Consider the following 26,793-nt stretch of genomic DNA (forward strand, 5'->3'; position numbering starts at 1 on the left):
ACTACAAACTCCTCCTTCTCACCTACAAGTGTCAAAACGCCCTGGCTCCACAATATCTCTCAGACCTCCTCCATGATAAACCTACTCTATCACGGACTCTGCGGTCTGCAGACTTGGACCTCCTCTCTGTTCCCAATGCAAAGAAGCGAACCTTAGGCGACAGAGCCTTCAGTGTGGCAGCCCCCACCCTGTGGAACACTCTACCATTGGAGATTCGCCATGCTCCAACACTGGACTCTTTTAAGGCTGCATTGAAAAGACACCTATTCACTCAGGCTTATGGCACTTAGTTTTGTTTTGTTGTTTGTATAGAGTTTTGTAAAGCGCCTTGGGTTTATGAAAGGCGCTATATAAATGCAAGTTATTATTATTATTTATTATTATATAGCACCTCAGGGTTCTTCAGTGGTTCTTTGGGGTGGTTGAGGTGCTATTTAGCGCCTCAGTACAATTACTGAAGTGCTTTATAGCATAAGTTACCAAAAACTGGGTTGGGACCCATTTGTGGGTCACGCACACATTTTAACACATACAGTGCCTATCCCGAACATGTTCGGCTTTATTTCAGTCCAATACAACTTTTTTTTTATTATTTTACTTACCCTGAGCTGCTTGTAGAGCCGTGGGTGGTCCTGGCTTGTCCTACGCTAGCCAGCTAGCCATTTTACATGGTCCGACGATATATTCCATTAAAAATGGTTTAAAATACATTTTTGAGCCCCCCAATGTTCACCGAATGTTCAGCGCCGCTTCCGGAACGTAGTCCAGTGTGCCTATCCCGAACATGTTCGGCTTTTTTAATGAAATGAATAAAATGATCCGATGCCTTCTGAAGCCTGAGCCTAAATTTAAAATCCAGTGTTCCAAATCTGGGGGCCGCCAATGCCGGCCGTTAGCCGCGAACGGCGCCACGAATCGCCGCCGAATCCAATGAAACACCACATCTTTGAAGGGCCATATCTCTGGATTGTGTTTTTAGGGATGCGCGCCGAGGTTTATTTACGGCGAAATCGCCGAAAAATGATCTTTAAAATGACAAAATGCGAATAGCTATTCTGTAGCATTATCATCCGGGACCTTTCCATGACGTGCACGACCGTGAGCACGCGCGTCACTGCAACGTGAGCCCCCGGATGCTAATGCAGTTCCCTATGGGAGAAAGTCTGGCATTCTAACGGCGCCATCTAGGGGCTGGCACTGGAAGCGTTAATGGGTCCCTTGATTTTGGGCTTCCTACATTTTGTTTTGAATTGTTATTATTTCAAAACATTATCAAAAAAGCATCCCCATGTTTTTTTTATATATTTTTTTTGTGTGTAGGCTTTGGTCCAGTAGGTTCATACTGGCCTATCAGGAGGCTTTGGTGGTAACTGCATGTGTTGTCACGTGACCTAACCCGAGTCCCGGAAGAGACGCACTTTCGGGTGAACTTTTAGAGAAATGAACGACGCACAACACTTTTTTTCTTTTTTTTAATCAGCTGGGGGGGGGGGGGGGGGTCACCAAAATATTTTGGGGGGTCCCCAGATTAATATTTAATTACTATGGTAAATCACATCTAGCCTGTTCCACTTGCTGTATACTACTGATTTTGTCCAATGCTTATGGGTCCGCTGGACCGCCCAGGTTCCCACAGTCAAGATATTGTTCCCTACTAAATGCTATTTTAATAGGACTCAGTTACCTTTCTAATGCTCTCTTAAAACCTTTTTGTATAAATAAAGATCAGTACCATTGTACTATTATTTTATACACAGTTTATTTGTCATTCATTTGACACCCTGATGGGGAAACCTTTAAGTGTTGACGGGTTATATGCATTGATTTGAGTTCCCTTTAACTCGAGCCAACTAAAGGGTGGCGTTGTCTATTCACACTGTTACATTTGGCGTTGTCTGGCAAGACGGTGCTTGATTGGTTTGGAGAGCAATAGAATTGGGAAGTAGCCAGATTTAGTTTTTTTTTTAGTTTTTTTGTTTGTAAAAGGGACAGTAGGGGGCAGCGGTGGGCTACCACCCCAGCCAGGAGGATTTAGGGGGCCTTTCAAATCTCTTCTGCTGAAGATTATCCACAGGCTTTGGAAATGGAGGAACGTGTGGAGGAGTTGGAGGTCCAAGTCAGTCAACTCCAGGAGGTGCGGGCAGGCAGTGCGTCGGCCTCATCAGAGCTGCCAGCATCAAACCCTGTGGTGCCAGAAAGGGTTGTGTACCTTCAGCAGGACCGTAAGTGCCACAAGTTTTATGGCAACTTGGACAGTGCTGATTCCCTTCCCATAGAAGAGTGGATAGAAGAGGTTGAAAACCATGCTCAAACTAAACGATTAACTGGAAAAGAAAAGGCCCTCTTTGTGTTTAACCAGTTAGATGGTGAGGCACGTATTGAGATCAAATATCAATCCTCTGTGGTGCGTGACGATGCTGATCAGATTTTTTATGTTTTGAGAGAATTGTATGGTTCATCTTATTCTCATATCTCTTTGCAAAGATTTTTTTTTAACCGTAAACAAGTTGAGGGGGAGTCTCTTTTAGAGTATTCACATGCCTTAATGATTCTCATGGACCAAGTGACCAAGAGTAATGTGAATGCTGTTTCTAACCCCAAGGTGGTGCTTCGAGACCAATTTTGTGAAGGGGTCCGGGACTGCATATTGAGCCGTGAACTAAAAGGGTTGGTACGTCAACATGTAGACTGGTCATTACTGGATGTGCGTAAAGAGGCCATGCAGTGGGTAACCGAGGGTGATGGCCCTTCATTTAAATCCAGGCTTAAACAACTACCTGTGTCTAGTGAAGCCAAAGTTGGAGTTGTATGTGAAACAGCAAGGGGGGAACACTCTGAATTATACGAGCTTAAAGCATTGATTGCGGCACAACAAAGTCTGCTAGACACGATAACAAAAGCATTGGTGTCATCAAGGACCATGTCTAATGTTGACAGATCAACTAGCCGGGCCCCTCGATTTAGAAGAACTGCAGATGGTCAGCCTATTTGTATAAGGTGTAATGCTCCAGGCCATATTGCTCGTTATTGTCCGGCTGTTGTCCCTGCACCGAGGCCAACCGAACAGTGGGGAAACTAGAGCCCCCCAGTGTGCAGAGCCCTGCACCTAGGCCAACCGAACAGTGGGGAAACTAGAGCCCCCCAGTGTGCAGAGCCCTGCACCGAGGCCAACCGAACAGTGGGGAAACTAGAGCCCCCCAGTGTGCAGAGCCCTGCACCTAGGCCAACCGAACAGTGGGGAAACTAGAGCCCCCCAGTGTGCAGAGCCCTGCACCTAGGCCAACCGAACAGTGGGGAAACTAGAGCCCCCCAGTGTGCAGAGCCCTGCACCGAGGCCAACCGAACAGTGGGGAAACTAGAGCCTCCCAGTGTGCACTGCAGAGCCCTGCACCTAGGCCAACCGAACAGTGGGGAAACTAGAGCCCCCCAGTGTGCAGAGCCCTGCACCTAGGCCAACCGAACAGTGGGGAAACTAGAGCCTCCCAGTGTGCAGAGCCCTGCACCGAGGCCAACCGAACAGTGGGGAAACTAGAGCCCCCCAGTGTGCAGAGCCCTGCACCTAGGCCAACCGAACAGTGGGGAAACTAGAGCCCCCCAGTGTGCAGAGCCCTGCACCTAGGCCAACCGAACAGTGGGGAAACTAGAGCCCCCCAGTGTGCAGAGCCCTGCACCTAGGCCAACCGAACAGTGGGGAAACTAGAGCCCCCCAGTGTGCAGAGCCCTGCACCGAGGCCAACCGAACAGTGGGGAAACTAGAGCCTCCCAGTGTGCACTGCAGAGCCCTGCACCTAGGCCAACCGAACAGTGGGGAAACTAGAGCCCCCCAGTGTGCAGAGCCCTGCACCTAGGCCAACCGAACAGTGGGGAAACTAGAGCCTCCCAGTGTGCAGAGCCCTGCACCGAGGCCAACCGAACAGTGGGGAAACTAGAGCCCCCCAGTGTGCAGAGCCCTGCACCTAGGCCAACCGAACAGTGGGGAAACTAGAGCCCCCCAGTGTGCAGAGCCCTGCACCTAGGCCAACCGAACAGTGGGGAAACTAGAGCCCCCCAGTGTGCAGAGCCCTGCACCTAGGCCAACCGAACAGTGGGGAAACTAGAGCCCCCCAGTGTGCAGAGCCCTAAACCTAGGCAAACCGAACAGTGGGGAAACTAGAGCCCCCCAGTGTGCAGAGCCCTGCACCTAGGCCAACCGAACAGTGGGGAAACTAGAGCCCCCCAGTGTGCAGAGCCCTGCACCTAGGCCAACCGAACAGTGGGGAAACTAGAGCCCCCCAGTGTGCAGAGCCCTAAACCTAGGCCAACCGAACAGTGGGGAAACTAGAGCCCCCCAGTGTGCAGAGCCACACACTGGGAGATGGGCTCCTGGGCTCTCTTTCAAGTAACATGCCAAATGTAAGTAAACTTAAACGCCTTATCGGTACCTGTCATAATATGGAGGTTTCCATGGGTGGGGTCTCAGTCCAGTCATTAATTGATACTGGGTCTATGGTAACGACTATTACAGAGAGTTATTTTAATGCACATTTTGCTTCATTGAGAGACGGTAGCCTTCAAAACTGTGAATGGTTGGGTCTTAAAGCTGCAAATGGATTCTGGAAATTCCTTATCTAGGATATGTGGAGCTTGATGTCATGATCTTGGGTACATGCATGCCTGGTATGGGTATTTTGGTTGTTAAAGACCCACTGGATTTGAGTCAGGGACGTGAAGCCCCCAAAAATGTGTTTTTAAAAAAACTTTAAATAGCAGGCATAAAAATGATTTACTTTTGTTCTACTCACTCTCAACTTTATGGAAACACATTTTGTTTTTAGATATTTTATTGGAATCAGACTTTATTCAGCAGTTTGTTGTACTTGTGCCTAAAATCGTCATATGGTGTGACATGACAATAATTGTTCATAAAATGAAAATGGAGTACACCTTTCTTAAGTTACTCACTTTATCAAAGTCCTTTATCATAACTAACCTGTGATCCACTATAGTTTTGTGAAAATTAATTAAATCTGTATTTTTTTTTTCTCATAATCAACACTCTGTGTGAGGCCCATGTTGTCGATCTTTCAACATATTTTAAATTTATTCTGACAAAACTTTCTCTAAAATTACACAAATATTTGTGACTCTTCCTGATACTATTTTCTATGTAATCCATAAAATCTTTTTTGGTTTCATCATTAATAAAGGTATGATTTTTCACTATTTGGAATGTCACACCAAATGATTTAGTGTCACACCGTATGATTATATCTTCATGTGTCAAAGCAAATTGTGTTTTAACCTACCTATTAGTGAGTACTGAACTTTACTGATTGATTAAACAATTACCCAGGAAAAACAGCAACAGTAAAATTGCTTTAACATTAAATAACATGGCCTTAATATTTCGGAACAGGATATTATTGTGGGGCTTTAACATGGGATAACAAAGAATTGTAGTAGAGGGATGATGAGGATGTGCACAGGAATGCTACGCACAACTAAGTCTTCTGCCGGCCCACGGCAGAAGGATCTTAAAGAGACAATAAGGTGCATAGCCACACTGGGAGCCAAGGCAACATCTTATTAACACCAATTAGTGGAAACAGAACTCAGCATTCAGGTGAATTGGTTTTTTCCGAAGTCTCCTGAACTTGAACACAGCATTTTGTATTGAAAAAATGTATTTAGGAATCATGACATTACACCACATCTCCACTAGCTAAAGAGTGCTGGGTTGCGCAACTCCGAAAATAGCGTGTGATCTACAAGCTCTCGCAGCACGACACGTTGAGAGCTTGTAGATCAGCTATTTTCGCTATTTTTGTCTCGGGTCCTACCTTAACACTGTCCAGTCCAGTGAGTGAAAGTACAAAAGCATTAGATTAGATTAGACAAGACAAGACAAGACAAGACAAGACAAGACATTTAGAGTAGACTGTATTGTACATCAGCCAGTCATATTTGGTGAGGGTAGCAAACCGGCTGCCTTGTTGCGGTTCTGCTATGCCACAGACAACTTCCTGCTCTTCGTAGAAAATGCAGTCTCGCCCCTTTGGCCAGACAAAACCATTTTTAATTTTTCCAATTTGATTCATGCAGTTTATCTCTAGCCCCTCCTTATTAATGGTAACAATCTGCCCCACACATGGCTTTCCCTCATATTTGATTATGACCAACTGTCCTTGTGTGTATTCATCTGAAGAGGTGTCTGAATCCTCAGCTTGGGCCTCTCCAATAGATGCACTTGTGTCCAGCACCTGAGTAGAAGACCTTCAGGAGGAGACATTTAAATGTAATTTATTTGTCAGGTAGATTGTTCTTAGTAGTAAAATGTAATTACTAGCAGGTGCTCAAGTTTGCCAAGCATATACTCACTGAGCTCCGGAAGCTGTTTTGGGCCTGCAGCTGAGCTGGGAAGGGGGCAGTTCCGCAGATGGGCCACCACTTAGTTAAGGAAGAAAAGGAATGAATCGATGACAATGGAATGAAAAGGAATGAATCGATGACAATGGAATGTATAGTTTAAGACGAAGAGAAAATATTGTTTAGATTGAAACAATATGTTAAGGTTTCTGTGAAGGGGTTTCTGCTCTGTCTGATGAATTTGAAGTATCACTGAATGAATCTAAATTAAATTTTATGTAAAAATGTTTAAAACAAATGTTTAAATGGACAAAAGAAACATGGGACTTTGATATTTATTGTTATATCTGTAGGAAAATACAGTATATATCATATGGTGTGACAATCAAGTCATATGGCGTGACAAGCAGACATGTCACACCATTATGATGACGTGTCACACCATATTACGTTTTCTCCATTTAGGTTTACCTTGAGGCTACTATGTACACATTAGCATGTTAACAACATGCTAGCTATAACAAAGCAACCTAGATCTACATGGAATTATGACCAAAACTTCAAATACCTTAAGCTTTTTTTAATGAAAAGGTGTCACACCAACAGACATCCAGAAGTGCCACACTTGTCAAAGTTTCAACAAGATGGCATTTAATGAAAATGTTAAAATCATAACTCACCTCAGACACCTGTCTTGCAGTTGTGCTGGGAGTGCTGAATAGCCTTACAGAAGAAGGACCTCTCTAGCGAATAGGTGTCCAAATAATTGCCTGTTTAATTTTTCCAAACTAGTGTCACACCAAATGATTTTGGTTTGGGGGACAAAATCTTTTTGATCAGAAATGACTGAAAACATTATGCTTTGACTTTGAAAAGATATAGGCTCACAAATAGACATTTTTGTGAGCCTAAATTCATTTTTAAATGAATTTTAGCAATTATTTTTCTTAGTTTTATTCAAGTTCCCACTTTGAGAAACAAGGTCGGGACAGTCACACCATATGAGTTTTGCCATGTTTGGTTGAGAATTCTGAATGAGGAATGAAATGTTTTAATCTTGAGTAAGTTCACATAAAGCTTAATGTCCTGCACAATATTCAGAAGGTTTTTGACAAATATATTTTTTATTTATACATGTTTGACACTGAGGACAGCGAAAACCCTACGTCACGTCACCCACCCATTTGCAAATGAGAGAGAAAAAGGGAATTACCCCTGGGGTCTTGGGAATGAATGTACTTAATGAGTATTATTAATATGTGCTATATAGCAGCAATATGTGCTATATAGCACCAATAATATAGCAGCAATATGTGCTATATAGCAGCAATATGTGCTATATAGCACCAATATGTGCTATATAGCAGGGGCTCCCAAACATTTTTGTCTCAGGGCACCCCATGAATATTTCTTTTAATCTGAGGCACCCCTACATTATAATTTTCACTCCCAGCACCTTATATGTATAGCATATCCTCGTTGTCGGGTGGAAACCTTGTATGTCCAAAACCGTTCGTTTTGGACATACATATCTATAAAATGTACTAAACTAGTGAAAACAGCAGATCTACAAGCACCTTGTAGATCGAGGAGATACAAGGTTTCTGCCCGACAGTGATGATAGTTTAGTGATTATGTTGTGAGGAAAACGTTGAGATAACAGCCATTTTGGTTAGAACTGACTGAAAATAACTTTGTACTTCAAGTTTAAAATTATACTAAATATATAAATATTTTTTCAAGTGTCCGAATAAATTCCAAATATTATCAATGATCTCGCGGCACCCCTGAAGTGCCGCCCCGTCACCCACTTTGAAAACCCCTGCTATATAGTACCAATATGTGCTATATAGCACCAATATTTAAAGGTGCTATAAAGCACCAATATTTAAAAGTACTACATAGCACCTTGTCAAATGGTGGTGCTATATAGCACCTCAGGGTTCTTCAGTGGTTCTTTGGGGTGGTTGAGGTGCTATTTAGCGCCTCAGTACAATTACTGAAGTGCTTTATAGCATAGGTTCCCAAACACTGGGTCGGGACCCATTTGTGGGTCACGCACACATTTCAATGGGTCCCTTGATTTTGGGCTTCCTACATTTTGTTTTGAATTGTTATTACTAAGTCAATTCATTAATAAAATAAATAAATGAAAAATCCAAGAAACATAAATTAGATGTTTAAGAAGTCTGTTTTCATCCCATAGGCTATACTGACCTATCAGGAGGCTCTGTTATCATCCCATAGGCCAGTGTTTCTCAACCTTTTTTCTGCATGGGCACAACTTTTCATGTCCCAAGAATCCATGGGCACACCAACATAATACGGGGCTGTAAATATCACTGTCGGGAAGAAACCTTGTATCTCCAAGTTTCACATTTGTACGTTTCTTCGCAAAGTAAAGCCCTGCTTCATCATACAAGGCTGTCGCACAACAGTAGTGAAAACAGCAGATCTACAAGCACACAACGCCTCGCACCGTGAGGCGTTGTGTGCTTGTAGATTGGCTGTTTTCACTAGTTTAAATAATTTTTAAAATGATAAATACAATACTGGCTTTCAAGCAGTTTCAAGGGGCACACTTGACCCTTCTCAGGGGCACACCAAAGGTCCCCAGGACCAGTGGTTGAGGAACACTGGCATAGGCTATACTGACCTATCATAAGTGCACAGGAATGTCTGTTCTGATGCTATCTGTGTGCCCCGCTGGCACTGAGCCACGTAGTCATGACAACCAACCTTCACCCCTCCTCCTCTGTTAGTCAACCACACCACACTGACACCATAGCCTAGACTAGAGACCATAACCCAGTTCGCAAATACCGCCATCTTAGATATTTCGCGTTGCATTGGGGGTAAACGCAAAGCTATCTGGGAGTAAATGGGTCCATGAGCGTCTCAGCTGCTTGGGATATGCTTTGAGTGTACGCGTCTTTGCTCTCTACGTGCCGATTATTAAACTGTTTTATGTTATTATAGCGCTGCACTTCTTCCACTTTATCACAGATGCAATCTGTTACTGTTTTTATAATTAACAAAATAATGTCTATATTAGGGTTATTAATCTACTCGTGCAGACTCAGAGGGCTTGCCAAAAAATAAAATGAATAAAGTGGGCGCAAGGGAACTGCTTGCGCGATGCGGTCGCACAGTAGCCTACCAATTCATATGATTTGGGCTTTTACATCTCATTCAACCTTAATATGCAAACATGTTTTGTTTTGTTAATGTTATGTCATGATGGCGCAAGCAACTTGCCTGCATTGTCACCAACTTTCTTTCACCACTTTTCTTGGCACTTAATCCATCCATTGCTGTGATCAGACAGTCACTGTTCTTGCTCGTATCCAAGTGGCACTGATTCCACGACCCATAGAAGTTTGTATCCCTGTTTTATTATCCTCAACCGGGTCCGGTTCAGATCACGCCCGGTTCTGTTTGTCATAACAGTAAACCTAAACCCCGACTCCAAGCGAACCAAGAAGTCCCGTACACCGCGCTGATAAATTGGAGAAAATGTGCTTCGAGCCTTCGCCGTACGACGGTGTTTCTGCATATCTACATGGCAGATATACAAGCTCTCAACCTGGCGAGTTGAGACGTGTTGTGAGCCTGTAGCTCTGATATTTTCAGCGCGCAACACCATCGTACGACAAATAGGCTGATCTATAACAGCAGCAAGCTGTCAGGACAGAGAGTCCGAGCACGATACAAACTTTAAATGATTATGAATTTTTAATGGTTGTTCTACTTTATCGAAATAATAATAATAATAACAATAATAGGCTTAAATTATAAAATAGCCTAATAACAGCATTTGGCCAGACGGCCACATAGCCGGTGGCCTTTATAATTAAGAGCCAATTCAATATTTTAACAGTCAATGGCATATATGCCTATTTATTGCAGCAAACGTGATTTGATTCTTATTAATAGACTTAATATTTATTTGTTTGTTTGTTTTTATCCCACGATGTTGTAACCCATGTTCGGTGTCAATTAATTATATTATCTAATGTAATCCTGGGCGCTACCTCTGCCAACCTGGAGACAATAACGGACTATTAGACTTACTTCTATAGCACTTTGTAACAACTGTGGATAGCATGACGTCTTCCCAGCCGTTTCGGGGTCGGGAAGACAAATTATACCCCCATCTAAAATTAGTTTGGACCTCCTCTGGTCCTCTATTTCTGTAATCTGTAGCGTATTGTTTTGGTGGTTGCAGATTTAAAATACATGCTGCACGGCAACAGGCAACTAAATCCTTCTTTAATGCATTTGACACAACAATGTCACGGTCTAATAGATAGCGTCTTAGATGAGGAACATTTAAATTACTATATTGGTCATCTGCGTCCGTCATCCTCCAAGACTATCATCAAACCCAATTGCGGCTCTGAGATGCGCCCCTAACGTTGGATGCGCATGGACCCAAACAATCCCAGAGACCTTTGCGAATACCCGGAATGCATTGCGCCATATCCAAGATGGCTCTATTTGCGTACTGGGTTATGTGGTCTCGGCTAGCGCAGTGGTTCCCTAAACTTTTACCTTGCATGGGACCCAAAAGAGACATGTTATGTCTGCCCCAGGACCCAAGCTAGTGAAAAAAGCAGATCTACAAGCTTGCAGATCTGCTATTGTCACTATTCTTAAGCTATTCCTTCTTCAAATGTATGGAATTTCTTTGTATTTATCTGTGAAATTCTTTCTTAAAAAATCATTGAATTTGTTTGTAATTAATGAAAAAAGTTAGCATTATTCTTTTTTTTTTATGTTTTGAAATAGTAATTTAAAGCAAAATGTAGGGAACTAAAATAAATGGATATTTACCCATAAAAATACTGGGTAAAAATATTAGCCTATCCAGTATTTGGGAAACAGTGGTCTAGCGTACGTCTGCCCACATCTCTAGACGTAGCAAGCCAGCAGAGGTGTTCCCACCGCGCTCTGACTTCTCTCATGTCATATCGTCTTACCCCAGGGCTCCACTGGCGGTGCCGCGTTGCTCTGAGTCTTGACGGCGTCATTGACGCCGTCACGTTGACGTCTGACAGGCTCCACTGAACGTGAATTTGTTGATATTTCAATCAAAGATCAGATGAGGATAGCATCATCAACTGTATGCCTAATTTATAATAATTTATGCTGTGTAAAGTGCCGGAGAAAAGTAGCAGATCTACAAGCTCATAACACGTCGCGTGCATGAGTCAGGACATGCTGTTTTGTGACTGAGTGTGAGCTTGTGGATTGGCTATCTTTGGTCTCCATGATAATGTATAAAAGTCTGTCTTTAGTGTTCAGACTCAGTCACTCACTGCTGACCTGTTTTAGGAGGAAGAAATGAGAAAGGAGTTGTTTCCCAGCCTTTTGTGTTCATACATAATTTTATCAAAGTAAGAAGACCACTGTAATTACATTAAAACTATGCTAGGATTTTTGGGACATCTAGTCACCCTTGTGAATGACGTGAATGGATAGCCAACGGCAGAAAAGCATGTATATACAATACAGGTATATATACATTTAAATGCAATGCTATTACATTTAATCATAATTTATACATGACTGGATGTTGTGGCCCGGGGCGATTTTCGAGTTTGGACGCCGTCACCGGAGCGTCAGACGTTGCCCTTCATTGATTAAAACCGTTAATCAATGTAGCGTTTCCCAGTGTTGCCGTTGAGCGACGCTCAATGCTTGCAGTGGACCGGGGTTTAGATCATCAACATTTATATAAAGGCTTGTGTCTGCAAAGCAGGCAGCGTCAGTTCTATACACTGACGAAGGCTGGGTAGTCAAAACTAATCTTGAAAGTAAAAATACAATAAAGAAAGAGAAGACTAACTCTTGCCACTGTGTGCGACCCAGCCCTGTTTAGACTGACAGCTTGAGCTTGTCTTTAAAAGACATTTTAGGTGATAAATATGTCATGCAGTTGCTCAGTCTTGATCAATCTCACATCAACTATAGTTTACAACTTTGTTAATATCCTGTACTTTCTGTACGTTGATACTTAACCATTCATAATGCCATGTTGCCTCAATGGGTTTATCTTTTTTATGACTAAAATAAAAATCCCAAACAACAATACTAACTGTGTGTGTGTGTGTGTGTGTGTGTGTGTGTGTGTGTGTGTGTGTGTGTGTGTGTGTGTGTGTGTGTGTGTGTGTGTGTGTGTGTGTGTCCAGTCATAGGACGGTACAAGCTGGTTGTTCTGGTTGTTGGACTGCTTTGTGGTGTTCAAGCTCTGCTCAACATCGCTCTCAGAATGTCTCTCTGTAAGTCACCTTTCATTACAGTGCATTATTTTATTTATGTGATAAAAAAATAATTTTATTTTCAATATTAGCAAATATGATACCACATAAAATATATGAATTGTAGCAGCAGAATTTGTAGTTGCAGATGTACAAGCTGAGCTTGTACATCTGCAACTACAAATTCTGCTGTGAGCTTGTCAAGCTTGTCAAGCCCCGCTGTGAGCTTGTCAAGCTTGCAGCGGAACACAGAGTTACGTGCTGTGAGCTTGTAGATCTGCTCATTTTGAATAGCCAAAGCTATTAATATAAAAAATGACAGGTGCTTCCCCGGTTTTGATGGTTTGAGGAGGTCAGTTCAGAACAGAGTTGTAAATAAAACTCATCAGTTTGTTTGATTCTCCTTACAGTTTCTGAACCGATTAAAGAGATCAACAACCTGACCAACCTGACCAAAACCCTGGACCATCTTCAGTCCAAATACGACAACCTGACCAAAGACCAAGACCATCTTCAGTCCAGATACAACAACCTGACCAAAGACCAAGACCATCTTCAGTCCAAATACAACAACCTGACCAAAGACCAAGACCATCTTCAGTCCAGATACAACAACCTGACCAAAGTCCTGGACCAACTACAGTCCAGATACAACAACGTCACTGAGCTGAAGAAGAGGCTCTGTGGTCAGTGAGACATCACTGTTTTATTCACTGTTACATCATGTTGTTCATCAATTATTATTAATATGAGAAACTGACACAAACTAAACAAAAACACACACGCTGCCTTTATTTTGTTGTTAGAATTATCCGGATGGCAGCCCTTTGGTAGAGGATGTTACTACATCTCTACTGAGGGGAAAACCTGGGAGGAGAGCAGAAAATACTGTACAGACCACCAATCAGACCTGATCATCATCAACAGCAAAGACGAACAGGTAGGTTTGTGTGTGTGTGTGTGTGTGTGTGTGTGTGTGTGTGTGTGTGTGTGTGTGTGTGTGTGTGTGTGTGTGTGTGTGTGTGTGTGTGTGTGTGTGTGTGTGTGTGTGTGTGGTAACATCTATTGTACAGTGTGTATTTCAGTAACCAGCATCTCTTCTGTCCAGGACTTTGTTAACAGAGTTGTTGAGAGGAACCAGGTGGTGTGGCTGGGTTTGACTGACAGAGAGAAGGAAGGAGGGTGGAAATGGGTCGATGGTTCACCACTGACCTCACCAACGTAAGACTTTATAGTTTATACCTTCATTCTATAGGGCAGTGTTTCTCAAATGGGGGTATGTGTACCCCTAGGGGTACGCAGGGATACTGCAGGGGGTACTGCAGGGGGTATGTGAGGAAAAAAAACACTAGAAAATGAGGATATGTATTTTAGTGTTATGGTCAATGATAAAACTGTAGCATTATGTGTGGAACACATCCGGAGAACTGCAGACATACAAGCTCACGTTGCGTCGCAGATGCAACCGTTGTGAGCTTGTAGATCACTCTTGGCTTGCGACTTCCCTGTGCCAATGTTGGCACCGTGCCTAAGGTTGCCCCTGATATACAGAAACATGAATGTTGGCACAGTGCCTAAGGTTGCCCCTGATATACAGAAACATGAATGTTGGCACCGTGCCTAAGGTTGCCCCTGATATACAGAAACATGAATGTTGGCACCGTGCCTAAGGTTGCCCCTGATATACAGAAACATGAATGTTGGCACAGTGCCTAAGGTTGCCCCTGATATACAGAAACATGAATGTTGGCACAGTGCCTAAGGTTGCCCCTGATATACAGAAACATGTTGGCACCGTGCCTAAGGTTGCCCCTGATATACAGAAACATGAATGTTGGCACAGTGCCTAAGGTTGCCCCTGATATACAGAAACATGAATGTTGGCACAGTGCCTAAGGTTGCCCCTGATATACAGAAACATGTTGGCACCGTGCCTAAGGTTGCCCCTGATATACAGAAACATGTTGGCACCGTGCCTAAGGTTGCCCCTGATATACAGAAACATGTTGGCACAGTGCCTAAGGTTGCCCCTGATATACAGAAACATGAATGTTGGCACAGTGCCTAAGGTTGCCCCTGATATACAGAAACATGAATGCTTTTTGAAATTTTTGGTATAAAAAGTTTTTCAGAAAACCTAGAATCACTCACATGTATTACATGTATAAGTAAAAGTATCAATACTTCATCCATCAATTACAAGTAAATTATAGCTGATTATAGCAAGTAAAAAATAGCTGATCTACGATGAGACATGTTGTGAGCTTGTAGATCGGCTATTTTTAAATAGCCTACAGTATGTATAAAATAGGGCTAAAGTGGTTCATAATATGTGTTTTATAATATATTATAATGTATCTCTGTAAAGTAACTAGTAACTAAAGTTTTCAAATAAATGTAGTGGAGTAAAAGTACAATACTTGGATCCGAGATGTAGTAGAGTAGAAGTATTTTTCGAAATTTGAAATACTCGAGTAAAGTACAAATAACTCAAAATTGTACTTAAGTAAATATACTTAGTTACTTTACACCAGTGGTATTTAGAAGGTGTTTTTAGAATGTCCTTCAGGTGTAAAACAAAAGATGAAAGTGAAAAAGTATCCTTGTAAAAGTACAGTATTGTAATGAATGTAATGGAACTACTTCTCCAGGTACTGGGACCGTGGTCAGCCTGATGACGGTGGAGGAAGAGAAGACTGTGCTGAGCATTGGAGTGGGTATGGATGGTTCGATGAACCATGTACTAGAACTTTCCTTTGGATGTGTGAAAAGGCTCTGTAGTGAAATCAATCACTTTCACATTGCATCAGTTGTGTGTTGTGTTGCTACAGCTACATGATAAGTGTGTCAACAGCTGGTCGTTTGTGTGTTTGCTTTGCTTTGTCTGCCTTGTAATTCTAAACAATTTATTCAATTCAAAGGAGCTTTATTGTCATGAGAAAAAAAGAACAACACACATTTACATTGCCAAAGCAAGCATTGCGTAAACAGACCTATATCACATTGCAACGTCATATACTGTACATGTTGTAAATAGCAGCCTTTTTTCCTTCTCAAAACGATTTAAATAGAATTAAAAAAAGATTGAAAATGCATTTAAAGTTAGGAGCTCTGTTGTCTGTTTATGTGCAGTAGGTCTAGAAGTCTACTCGGTATCGTTTTTCTTTTTTCATTAAGTAGTAGTTAAAGCAGAGCCTATAGAATGTCTGTTTCATTTTAATATCATGTCTCATACAGATTAATGAAGTTCTGTATTGTTTCATTTTAATACCATGTCTCATACAGATTAATGAAGTTCTGTATTGTTTCATTTTAATACCATGTCTCATACAGATTAATGAAGTTCTGTATTGTTTCATTTTAATAAATAATTTGCTGAATGTGCAATGTATCTTGAAAACATGAAAGTTTCAAGGAATTATGAAAGTTTCAAGAGCATTTACTTTTACAAAATATAAAACATTATTTAGATTGATTTGTAGGCCTATACGTTTTTCTTTTTTTTTTTTTTACATCATGTTTAGTTAAAGCAGAGCTTATAGAATGAAGTGCTGTATTCTTAAAACAGTACAGTAAACATTGTTATGCATCTACTGTATTTCTCACAATACAATACTGGATACAATTTTCAGTTTAATGTATTTTATTTTATTCTAATTTGTATTGATATGATGGATAATATGATTTACTTGAGAATGTTTGCTGTATTTTTTCTTTTCTTTTCAAATGTTTCTTGTAAGACGTGATAGTTATAGTTTCTTGTTTTCTTCATTTCAATCCTTACCATTAAACTAAAACATATCTCTGAAACATAAAACCAATTATTTCATTAAAGCCTGTTTTGGTGACAATCTGAATGTTTGGTTTGTCTGTCATTCAATGTTAGATGAGTTTTATAAAGGATCTCAATGTAAACAAGCCATGTGCTTTCCTGAGTGTATCCTTTTAGTTGACCTTGTACCAGTGAACTGTACTGTCATTAAACTGTACCTTTTCCTATGCAAACTTAGAATGAATTCTACAATCAATCAATCAGTGACTTTACTGACAGCATGTTGAGTTATAGTGCCATCTAGTGGTACACTGAGGTTAAGCAGAGTGGTGTCGTGTAGTACTTGTAAGTAGCCTACATATACTGTACTCAGGTTAATTTGAGGTGCTTTGTTTACTGTACTATATTTTCATTATATATACACCAGTAAGACTCCCTAAGGCAGGGGTCTTCAACGTTTTCAGGTCAAGGACCCCTTAGCTGAGAGGGAGATAAAGCAGGGACCCCTTAGTTGAGAGGGAGATGAAGCAGGGACCCCTTAGCTGAGAGGGTGATAAAGCAGGGACCCCTTAGTTGAGAGGGAGATAAAGCAGGGAAGCAGGGACCCCTTAGCTGAGAGGGAGATAAAGCAGGGACCCCTTAGCTGAGAGGGAGATAAAGCAGGGACCCCTTAGCTGAGAGGGAGATAAAGCAGGGACCCCTTAGCTGAGAGGGTGATAAAGCAGGGACCCCTTAGCTGAGAGGGAGATAAAGCAGGGACCCCTTAGCTGAGAGGGAGATAAAGCAGGGACCCCTTAGCTGAGAGGGAGATAAAGCAGGGACCCCTTAGCTGAGAGGGAGATAAAGCAGGGACCCCTTAGCTGAGAGGGAGATAAAGCAGGGACCCCTTAGTTGAGAGGGAGATGAAGCAGGGACCCCTTAGCTGAGAGGGTGATAAAGCAGGGACCCCTTAGTTGAGAGGGAGATAAAGCAGGGAAGCAGGGACCCCTTAGCTGAGAGGGAGATAAAGCAGGGACCCCTTAGCTGAGAGGGAGATAAAGCAGGGACCCCTTAGCTGAGAGGGAGATAAAGCAGGGACCCCTTAGCTGAGAGGGTGATAAAGCAGGGACCCCTTAGCTGAGAGGGAGATAAAGCAGGGACCCCTTAGCTGAGAGGGAGATAAAGCAGGGACCCCTTAGCTGAGAGAGAGATAAAGCAGGGACCCCTTAGCTGAGAGGGTGATAAAGCAGGGACCCCTTAGCTGAGAGGGTGATAAAGCAGGGACCCCTTAGCTGAGAGGGAGATAAAGCAGGGACCCCCTTTACATGTTGTATAAAATTGTGTTGCAGATTTTCATAGACTTGTTTGACAGCACTGTCATCAGTCTATGTTTGTGTTAATGTGTTTTTCCAGACATTTAACCACTTAAATCATCGATACTTTGTACATTTTACCTTTCATTCTGTACTTGTTTTTTTTTTTTTACTTTACTCCAAACCTATTTGCCAAAAATAGCCGCTGCGAGGCGACGCTATACCATCCACTCTCATCCACTTCAATGGAGAAAGATATTATTTTATCATTATCATAAGATAAGATTTTTTTTTTTTTTTTTGGAAACACACACTTTCAATATAGGGTACATTAAGTATAGTCTATCATACACAAAACTGCCGTACATGTCTGAGATTTGAAACAAACGAAACCAAATGAAAGTTTAAGAATTGTTGCAGAGAGAGCTCCTGCTCCAATAGACACAAGCATGAATTATGATGGATTTAATAGTGTAACAGACCTCCTGCATCAATAGACATACAGTACAGTACATGCATTATGAGTTATGATGGTTTTAATAGTGTAATAGACCTCCTGCATCAATAGACATACAGTACAGTACATGCATTATGAGTTATGATGGTTTTAATAGTGTAATAGACCTCCTGCATCAATAGACATACAGTACATGCATTATGAGTTATGATGGTTTTAATAGTGTAATAGACCTCATGCATCAATAGACATACAGTACATGCATTATGAGTTATGATGGTTTTAATAGTGTAATAGACCTCCTGCATCAATAGACATACAGTACAGTACATGCATTATGAATTATGATGGTTTTAATAGTGTAACAGACCTCCTGCATCAATAGACATACAGTACATGCATTATGAGTTATGATGGTTTTAATAGTGTAACAGACCTCCTGCATCAATAGACATACAGTACATGCATTACGAGTTATGATGGTTTTAATAGTGTAATAGACCTCCTGCATCAATAGACATACTGTACATGCATTATGAATTATGATGGTTTTAATAGTGTAATAGACCTCCTGCATCAATAGACATACAGTACATGCATTATGAATTATGATGGTTTTAAAGGTGTAGTTCACCCCCAAAATGTAATTTTTTTCTATTGATTACTCATGCCATGGAGAATTCAGTTCAATTATATAATTTATTTCGTTTTCATCAGTGAAGTAAGGTAGTCGACGGACATTTTCTGTCGTAGTTTTAGTGGAGGAAATGAACACTGGTGTAAGGTGTCTATTTATCAACCCTACCTTTGGAAATAAATAACCCCCAAGGAAGGAACCAAGTGCTGATCCCAGGTCTGCAGGGATGCTACTATAGCCATGCATCCTGCGTCCCTGACGCATTCTTTTAAATAAAGGACGCATTAAACTAGGCATCACTGCATCCCGGGGATGCATACAACTCTCTTCTTCCTGCTATCAGTCATTTCACTGCACCAGCTGAGCTGCATGTGGTGGTGTCTCCACAGCTGTGCATTCTGGCATTATTGATGAGATGATTGAGATTGTCTTGTAAATCCATGCTTCTGTCCTTTATTAACTACATACAAGTAGCTATTTGCCACTATTTGTTTAAATTAAAGTCCTTTTTGATGTCTTCACCGTTGATACATAATGCGTGTGTCGTCGCGGAACCCATAAATTAATTCTGGGACCCATTTGAATGACCACCTGTGGGTCCCGGTACCCATTACATTGAGAACCTAGCAACACCACTGCGGTCTGTGTTTTTATTACTAGTAAGGCGCCTCAGGGCGACATGCAACCTCGCCCTTTATTCTTGGCCATCTGGCCAGTGATATATATTGATGACATCAGGGATCTTCAATATAATATTGAAGATCCCTGATGTCATCAATGCCCATATTATGGGCATAAAAGGGATTCTGGGGAATACCCATTTATGGACTTTTACATAGGTGATGTCACCTGTGATATCACCTGTGATGTCACAGTGATGTGTCAAAGGAACCACAGTGTCAGGCTTGACCTTCAAAGATACACGGATACGTGGACAAGATGTGCCGGACATCACAGTGACATCAGAGCATGATGTCAGAGACCGTAAAAATGTGTACACGTCTGCACGCGGACAAGCTGTGACATTTCTCATGGTTAAACTGCAACTTTTGGTCGCAATTAACCCAGGAAGGAACCTCGTGCTGATCCCAGGTCTGTGTTTATTGTTTCTTCCCGACAGAAGAGACGTCGTTCGAAGCAGGGATCAAAGTTCAGATCCACAGTCAGGACGAGCCTTCCTTCATCGACCAGCTGGGCTTCGGGGTGGCACCCGGGTTCCAGACCTTCGTGTCCTGCCAGGAGCAGAGGGTACGTAACTAACCCGGGTTTACTTTGTACCCTGTTTGCAACAGGAACAGTTCTTTGTAGTTTGAAGTCCACTGTAGAAAATCATTGAAACGGAACACATCCCCATTGACAAAAGCCCCTCCTACTCGATGTAATCTGTTTTTAAAAGGATATTTCACTTTCAAAAAAGCTTTTTGTCATTTTATCGTCTAATCAGGCTCTTGGGAACACCCAGGACAGTTTTTGAATTTCTTCATTCAGTATTTAGATATTTGATATTCATATCCCCCCATTTTCCCCCTTCCAGGACCTTCCTATACAAACCCATTATAACTTCAAACTCCATTTTAACCACGATAGATTTACTGAAAACAACTGTCCTTTTTTCTGGTGACTCCTGACACCCTCCGAATACGTGAGCAGGGCGTGTTTTCTCGATAAATGTTTTCATTGATTTCTATTAATCTTTTGGGGAAATGAAAATTATTAAATACAATAAATGATTATAACAAATCAATTAAAAAAGGTTATCGAAAAGACACAGCCTGCTCACATATTCGGAGGGTGTCAGGAGTCACCAGAAAAAAGGACAGTTGTTTTCAGTAAATCTATCATGGTTAATATGGAGCCAGCTTAAGTTAAGTTAAGCTGACTGAAACCTCACGTCATCAAAGATGTCGTCAGTCTTGTCCAAATATGGAGTTGGCCTCCAGGTAAATCGCCACTTTTCGGGCAGAAATCTAGTCTAGTCATATTTCAATGACTAAAGGTTGGGGTCGTTATGCAGCCCTCACATCTAGAGTTCAGGTTGCTAGGAGGCCCTCACATCTAGAGTTCAGGTTGCTAGGAGGCCCTCACATCTATTTCACACCACATATCCAACTGATATTTCGTTTCTCTGTGTCCCGGCACTGCACTCCGCGCGGCGGCGGGGAACGCGCGTGCCGAATCTGAAGCCGGTGGGACGAACGGTTCTCGAGATATGCGGATTACAAACAGACACGCAGACAGAGACTTCTCGCATTTAGATAGACTAGAAGCTCGGCCGCCCTCTAGTCGGCGCCCTGGCCAACTCGGGAACAATGTAAATAGGGGATGAATGCCCCGCCCTTTAATGCAAACCCCATTATACCTGTTGTCATAGGATCTGTTTTGACCATCTGTTTGCGTGTGTCCATTTATGCCCATGGCTTGTGAGATGCGTCGGTTATCTCCATATATAGAGATTCAACACGTGCAAAGTACAGGAGTGATGTCAGAATGAGTCAGCAGAAGTGATGTCAGAATGCCCATATGCCCATATATGGAGATCTCTGTATCTGTGTCCCCTTTATGCCCATATACGGAGATTGCGTCCATTTTATGTCACAATGAGTCAGCGCTTGTGCCGATACATCCATTTATGCCCATATATGGAGATGTGCGGCCGAGCGTCTAGTCGGCGCCCTAGCCAACTCGGGAACAATGTAAATATGCCCATATATGGAGATCTCTGTAGGACCCGTTATGCCCATATATGGAGATGCGCGGCCGAGCGTCTAGTCGGCGCCCTAGCCAACTCGGGAACAATGTAAATATGCCCATATATGGAGATCTCTGTAGGACCCGTTTTGACCATCTGTTTGCCTGTTTGTCTTTGAGTCAGCAGAAGTGATGTCAGAATGCCCATATGCCCATATATGGAGATCTCTGTATCTGTGTCCCCTTTATGCCCATATACGGAGATTGCGTCCATTGTATGTCACAATGAGTCAGCGCTTGCGCCGATACGTCCATTTATGCCCATATATGGAGATGGGCGGCCGAGCGTCTAGTCGGCGCCCTGGCCAACTCGGGAACAATGTAAATATGCCCGTGTTGTCATAGGAGTGTGGGGTCATGTGGTGTACGTGATGTCAGAGCCTTTTATGAAGTGATGTCACAATGACATGATTTCCTCCGTCAACAATCAGCTCCGCATAAGGAGATTCCGAAGGTTTTGCGCCGTTTCGGAAAAAACGTGCGTCGGGTCGGGTCGAGGCCCGGCACTGCACTCCGCGCCACGGCGGAGAACGTGCGTGCCGAATCTGAAGCCGGTGGGACGAACGGTTCTCGAGATACGTGGATTACAGACACACACGCAGACACGCAGAGACTTCTCGCATTTATAGATAGATTATACTGTGTGTGTGTGTGTGTATATATATATATATATATATATATATATATATATATATATATATATATATATATATATATATACATACACAGTATATATATATAATATATATATATATTTTTTTACTTTACTTGAGTATTTCCAATTTTCAGTACTTTTACTTCTACTCCACTACATCTCAGAGACAAATATTGCGCTTTTACTCCACTACAATTAGTTGAAAACTTTAGTTACTAGTTACTTGGTAGATTATTACAAAACATACATTGACCATTTCCGCCATATGAAAATAGCAGATATACAAGCTCACAACATTGTGAGCTTGTATCTCTGCTTTTTTCAAAAGATTGTTATACATTTGAAAACTTGAAAATAGACATTCTGCATAATGAGTACTTTTACTTTTGGTACTTTAAGTACATGTTGATGCCAATACTTTTGTACTTTTACTCAAGTACATTTTGAATTACAGACTTTTACTTGTAACGGAGTATTCATTGCAGTATTGATAATAATAATTTGACTTAAGTAAAACATTTGAGTACTTTTTCCACCACTGTTACTGTAGGTAGTGCTGCTCCATAGCTCAAAATCATTGTCTAAACCAGGGGTTTTCAAAGTGGGTGACGGGGCACCCTGGGGTGCCGCGACGGCAGTCCAGGGGTGCCGCGAGATCATTTGATAATATTTGGAATTTTTTGGACACTTATTGGAAAAAATATTTAGTATCATTTTAAACTTGAAGTACAAAGTTATTTTCCGTCAGTTCTAACCAAAATGGCTGTTATGTCAACGTTTTCCTCGCAACATAATCACTAAAATATCGTCACTGTCGGGCAGAAACCTCGTATCTCCAAGTTTCAAATGTGTACGTCTTTTGGTAAAGCAAAGCCCTGCTTCATCATACAAGACGGTCGCACAAAACTAGTGAAAACAGCCGATCTATGTGCTTGTAGATCTGATGTTTTCACTAGTTTAGTACATTTTTCAGATGATAAATAGAAATCGAAAGGTTTTGGACATACAAGGTTTCCACCCGACAACGACGATATTTTATAAATATAAGGTGCTGGGAGTGAAAATTATAATGTAGGGCTGCCTCGGATTAAAAAAATATTTATGGGGTGCCCTGAGACAAAAATGTTTGGGAAGCCCTGGTCTAAAAGTCCAAAATAGAGCCATATTTTTTAGCTTGCGACCCTTGGACTTTTAGTATTTTGCTGAGTGGCCCCTGAGCCATCTTAAGTTGAGTAGCCCTGGTTTACAGTAATATATTTTATATATCCTTTGTGCTCCACAGCTCATCTACCTGCCTCCACCCTGGGGTGACTGTAAAGTGACTCCCATGGACTCAGACTTCTTCGAGACGTACAGCATCACAGCGTGTCGCATCGACTGCGAGACGCGATACCTGGTGGACAACTGTAACTGTCGCATGGTGCACATGCCCGGTGAGAGAGCTGGTATCTTAACCCATTTAGGGCCTAGAATTATTGAATGCTTTAACCAGTGGAAAAATAGCAGATATACAAGCTTGCGAGCTTGTAGATTTTATTTTTCAATAGTTAAAGCATAAAATAATGATACGCAATAATGTGTACCTGTTCTGAGGTTTAATGTCTGTTGTTAAAAAGTTAAAAGTTGAATATTCTGATAGTTATAATAAATTGTTTGTTCAGTAGCGGGTCTCTCCATGTTGCTCTTAATGGGCCCTAGTTTGGTTCCTTTTGTGCACCCGGGCTAAATTAAACTTGATTTTACAATATTTAAATTGGGCTCTCATAGATAGAAATGCCATTAAATGGGGGTTCCGTAGCCTAAGGCATGTCAAACTGGGGGTCCTTGACATTATAATGGTTGCGAATCACTGCTATAGAGCCGCAAACATCTTCTCTTATGGGGGTCCTTGACATATCTTTTCAAATGGCAAACTGAGAACCACGTCTAAACAGAAGTACCGCCCCAGGAAATGACGTTGACGATTTGCAAATCTGTTCAAAGACTTGGAAAAAACAAACAAAAAAAAAACATGTTTTTTCAAAAATAGCAGATCTACAAGCTTGTATATCTGCTATTTTGCTATCTAGGCCTAAATGGGTTTTAATGAAGAGCTGGAGAGTGTTATTGTTGAGGTATTCTGTTCAGTGTGTAAACTTGTTATTGAATATGTTCTTTGTGACCCTCTGGTTGCTGTGTGTTCAGGAGCTTTACAAAGAGTTAGAACAATAATACATGATCCCTCTGGTTGCTGTGTGTTCAGAGTTAGAACAATAATACTGTGGTTTTTTTGCACTGATTTCTGACATTGCACTATTAGGTTGTGTTGGTAGTTTCTGAGTATTTTGCTTTGTTTAAAAATGACAGTGAGATACTTGTTGCACTAACTAGCATTGACTGCTATGGTCTCTTTTTGTAAGACACTTTATGTATATATACTTATATATTATTCGCCCCCTCTATTGATGCACCTTCTCTTTATTGGTACTGTACTGCTCTTGTTTTTTTTTTCTATCTTTTTTCTTACTTCTCTGTAACTTTGTAAATAACTGTATACTGCTGTGCTACAACTGGACAAGTGAATTTCCCCCTTGGGATAATAAAGGCATCCATCCATCCATCCATCCATCCATCCATCCATCCATCCATCCAATACATGATCCTCTGGTTGCTGTGTTCAGAGTTATAGAACAATAATACATGATCCTCTGGTTGCTGTGTTCAGAGTTATAGAACAATAATACATGATCCTCTGGTTGCTGTGTTCAGAGTTATAGAACAATAATACATGATCCTCTGGTTGCTGTGTTCAGAGTTATAGAACAATAATACATGATCCTCTGGTTGCTGTGTTCAGGTGATGCTCCGTACTGTACCCCAGAGCTTTACAAAGAGTGTGCCGATCCTGCTCTCGGTAAGGAAGCCATCCTATCCTCTAACACACACACACACACACACACACACACACACACACACACACACACACACACACACACACACACACACACACACACACACACACACACACACACACACACACACACACACACACACACACAAAAAAGTACAAAAAAGTACACAAAATATTTGTATTGAAATGCACCAAAAGTATAAGCACTCATTATGCAGAATGTCCCAGTTAAAGTTTTCAAATATACAACATAATTTCAAAATAGCAGATCTACAAGCTCATAATGTGTCGCTTTGCGACACGTTATGAGCTTGTAGATCGGCTATTTTCAAATGGCCGAAATGTATACAGGGCTGAAGTGGTTAATGTATGTTTTGTAATAATAATCAAAATCTACAAAGTAGGCCTAACTATAGTAACTAACTAATAGTAAGTACAATATTTGGATCAGAGATGTTGTGATCGCCACTGATCAAATGGGGCTCCGTGATCCACCTCAGAGAGAAGTGTCGTTATTGTGCTGTTCATTCATATCCTCACTGTTTTGCCTGTTTCATTATTATTTTAATGTCGTTTTGAAACTTTGAGCCTTTGTAGATCCTTATACAGTAGGCACATGGTTTGATCTTTTGTATATCCCTATAGGTTTATAGTTTGATCTTTTGTAGATCCTATAGTTTGATCTTTTGTAGATCCCTATAGCTTCATGGATTTAACAGTTTTGCCTGATTTGCCTTTTTTTGTTGTTTTAAGGTTTTACTTTTCTTTTCTGCTTTACTGTTAATCATTTGTACTTTCCTCTGTAAATCACTTAGTGCTTCATCTTTGCTCAGTAAAGAATTTCGAGCTGCATTTCATGTCATGAAAGCTGCTTTATTGTTGTTGTCCCAGACTTCCTGGTGGAGCGGGACAACGACTTCTGCGTGTGTGAGACTCCGTGCAACATGACGCGTTACAGCAAGGAGCTGAGCTTCGTCAAGATCCCCAGCAAGGCCTCCGCCAAGTACCTGGCCAAGAAGTACAACAAGACCGAACAGTACATCTCGTGAGTTGTTGTTTATCAAGTACCTGGCCAAGAAGTACAACAAGACCGAGCAGTACATCTCGTAAGTTGTTGTTTATCAGAAAGTTCCGACGAAGCAATCTGAAATAGCTATCTACCGGTGGTGGTATTGAGCATTATGGAACGGGTCTCATCAAACAAAGAAATCAGCTGCAATGGTCGCAAAAAAGTTGCCGGCTCGCTATCATTGTTTTCGTAGGTGATGTCGTGTGACATTAGTTTCGTACTGCATATGTAACGCCCGGTATTCGTACCCCGTCTCCCACGTGAAGTCTAACATCTTAACCATCAGTCAAAAGGGATATCCCTTTGGACTGGGGGGGAAGATACTACTAGACTTTTGAGGCCATCAGGCTGAGGCACAAAAACCTCTCTCTCACACGTATGCCAGTGTGCCAGTGATCACCCTCCCCTGTGCCAATGTTGGGACCCCATATCTAAGGTCGCCTTCCCCTGCCCTAGGACATACATACATACATGTATGTACATTTGCAGATTTAATAATTACAGAGTGAACTGGGTCTGTACCGAAGGCATGTTGAAGCCCTATTCATACCTTGTTTCGTGGCAAAACATACAGTAGCAGATCTAAAAGCTCACAACGCCAGTTGCCACGTTGTGAATGTGGCGAGAGACGCAGCTTCATTGTGCAACAGATTATAAGTGACTTT

General features: G+C 41.7%; 1 protein-coding gene across 1 annotated transcript in view; it reads left to right on the forward strand.

Annotated features, from left to right (window-relative positions):
- Positions 1–2,083: 2,083 nt before the first annotated feature.
- The window catches only part of LOC308291804 (acid-sensing ion channel 1B-like), a gene marked incomplete at both ends in the record, with an annotated part of 29,904 nt that continues 5,194 nt past the window's right edge, over positions 2,084–26,793 (forward strand). The window contains 7 exons of the mRNA XM_080733936.1: positions 2,084–2,222; positions 13,019–13,294; positions 15,260–15,325; positions 19,887–20,014; positions 23,452–23,602; positions 25,006–25,062; positions 25,951–26,104. Coding sequence (XP_080590062.1) covers positions 2,084–2,222; positions 13,019–13,294; positions 15,260–15,325; positions 19,887–20,014; positions 23,452–23,602; positions 25,006–25,062; positions 25,951–26,104 — 971 coding nt within the window. The remainder of the gene's footprint in view (positions 2,223–13,018; positions 13,295–15,259; positions 15,326–19,886; positions 20,015–23,451; positions 23,603–25,005; positions 25,063–25,950; positions 26,105–26,793) is intronic.

The sequence above is a fragment of the Nannobrachium achirus genome, assembly GCF_963921795.1.
Source record: "Nannobrachium achirus genome assembly, chromosome: 9".
Lineage (NCBI taxonomy): Eukaryota > Metazoa > Chordata > Actinopteri > Myctophiformes > Myctophidae > Nannobrachium > Nannobrachium achirus.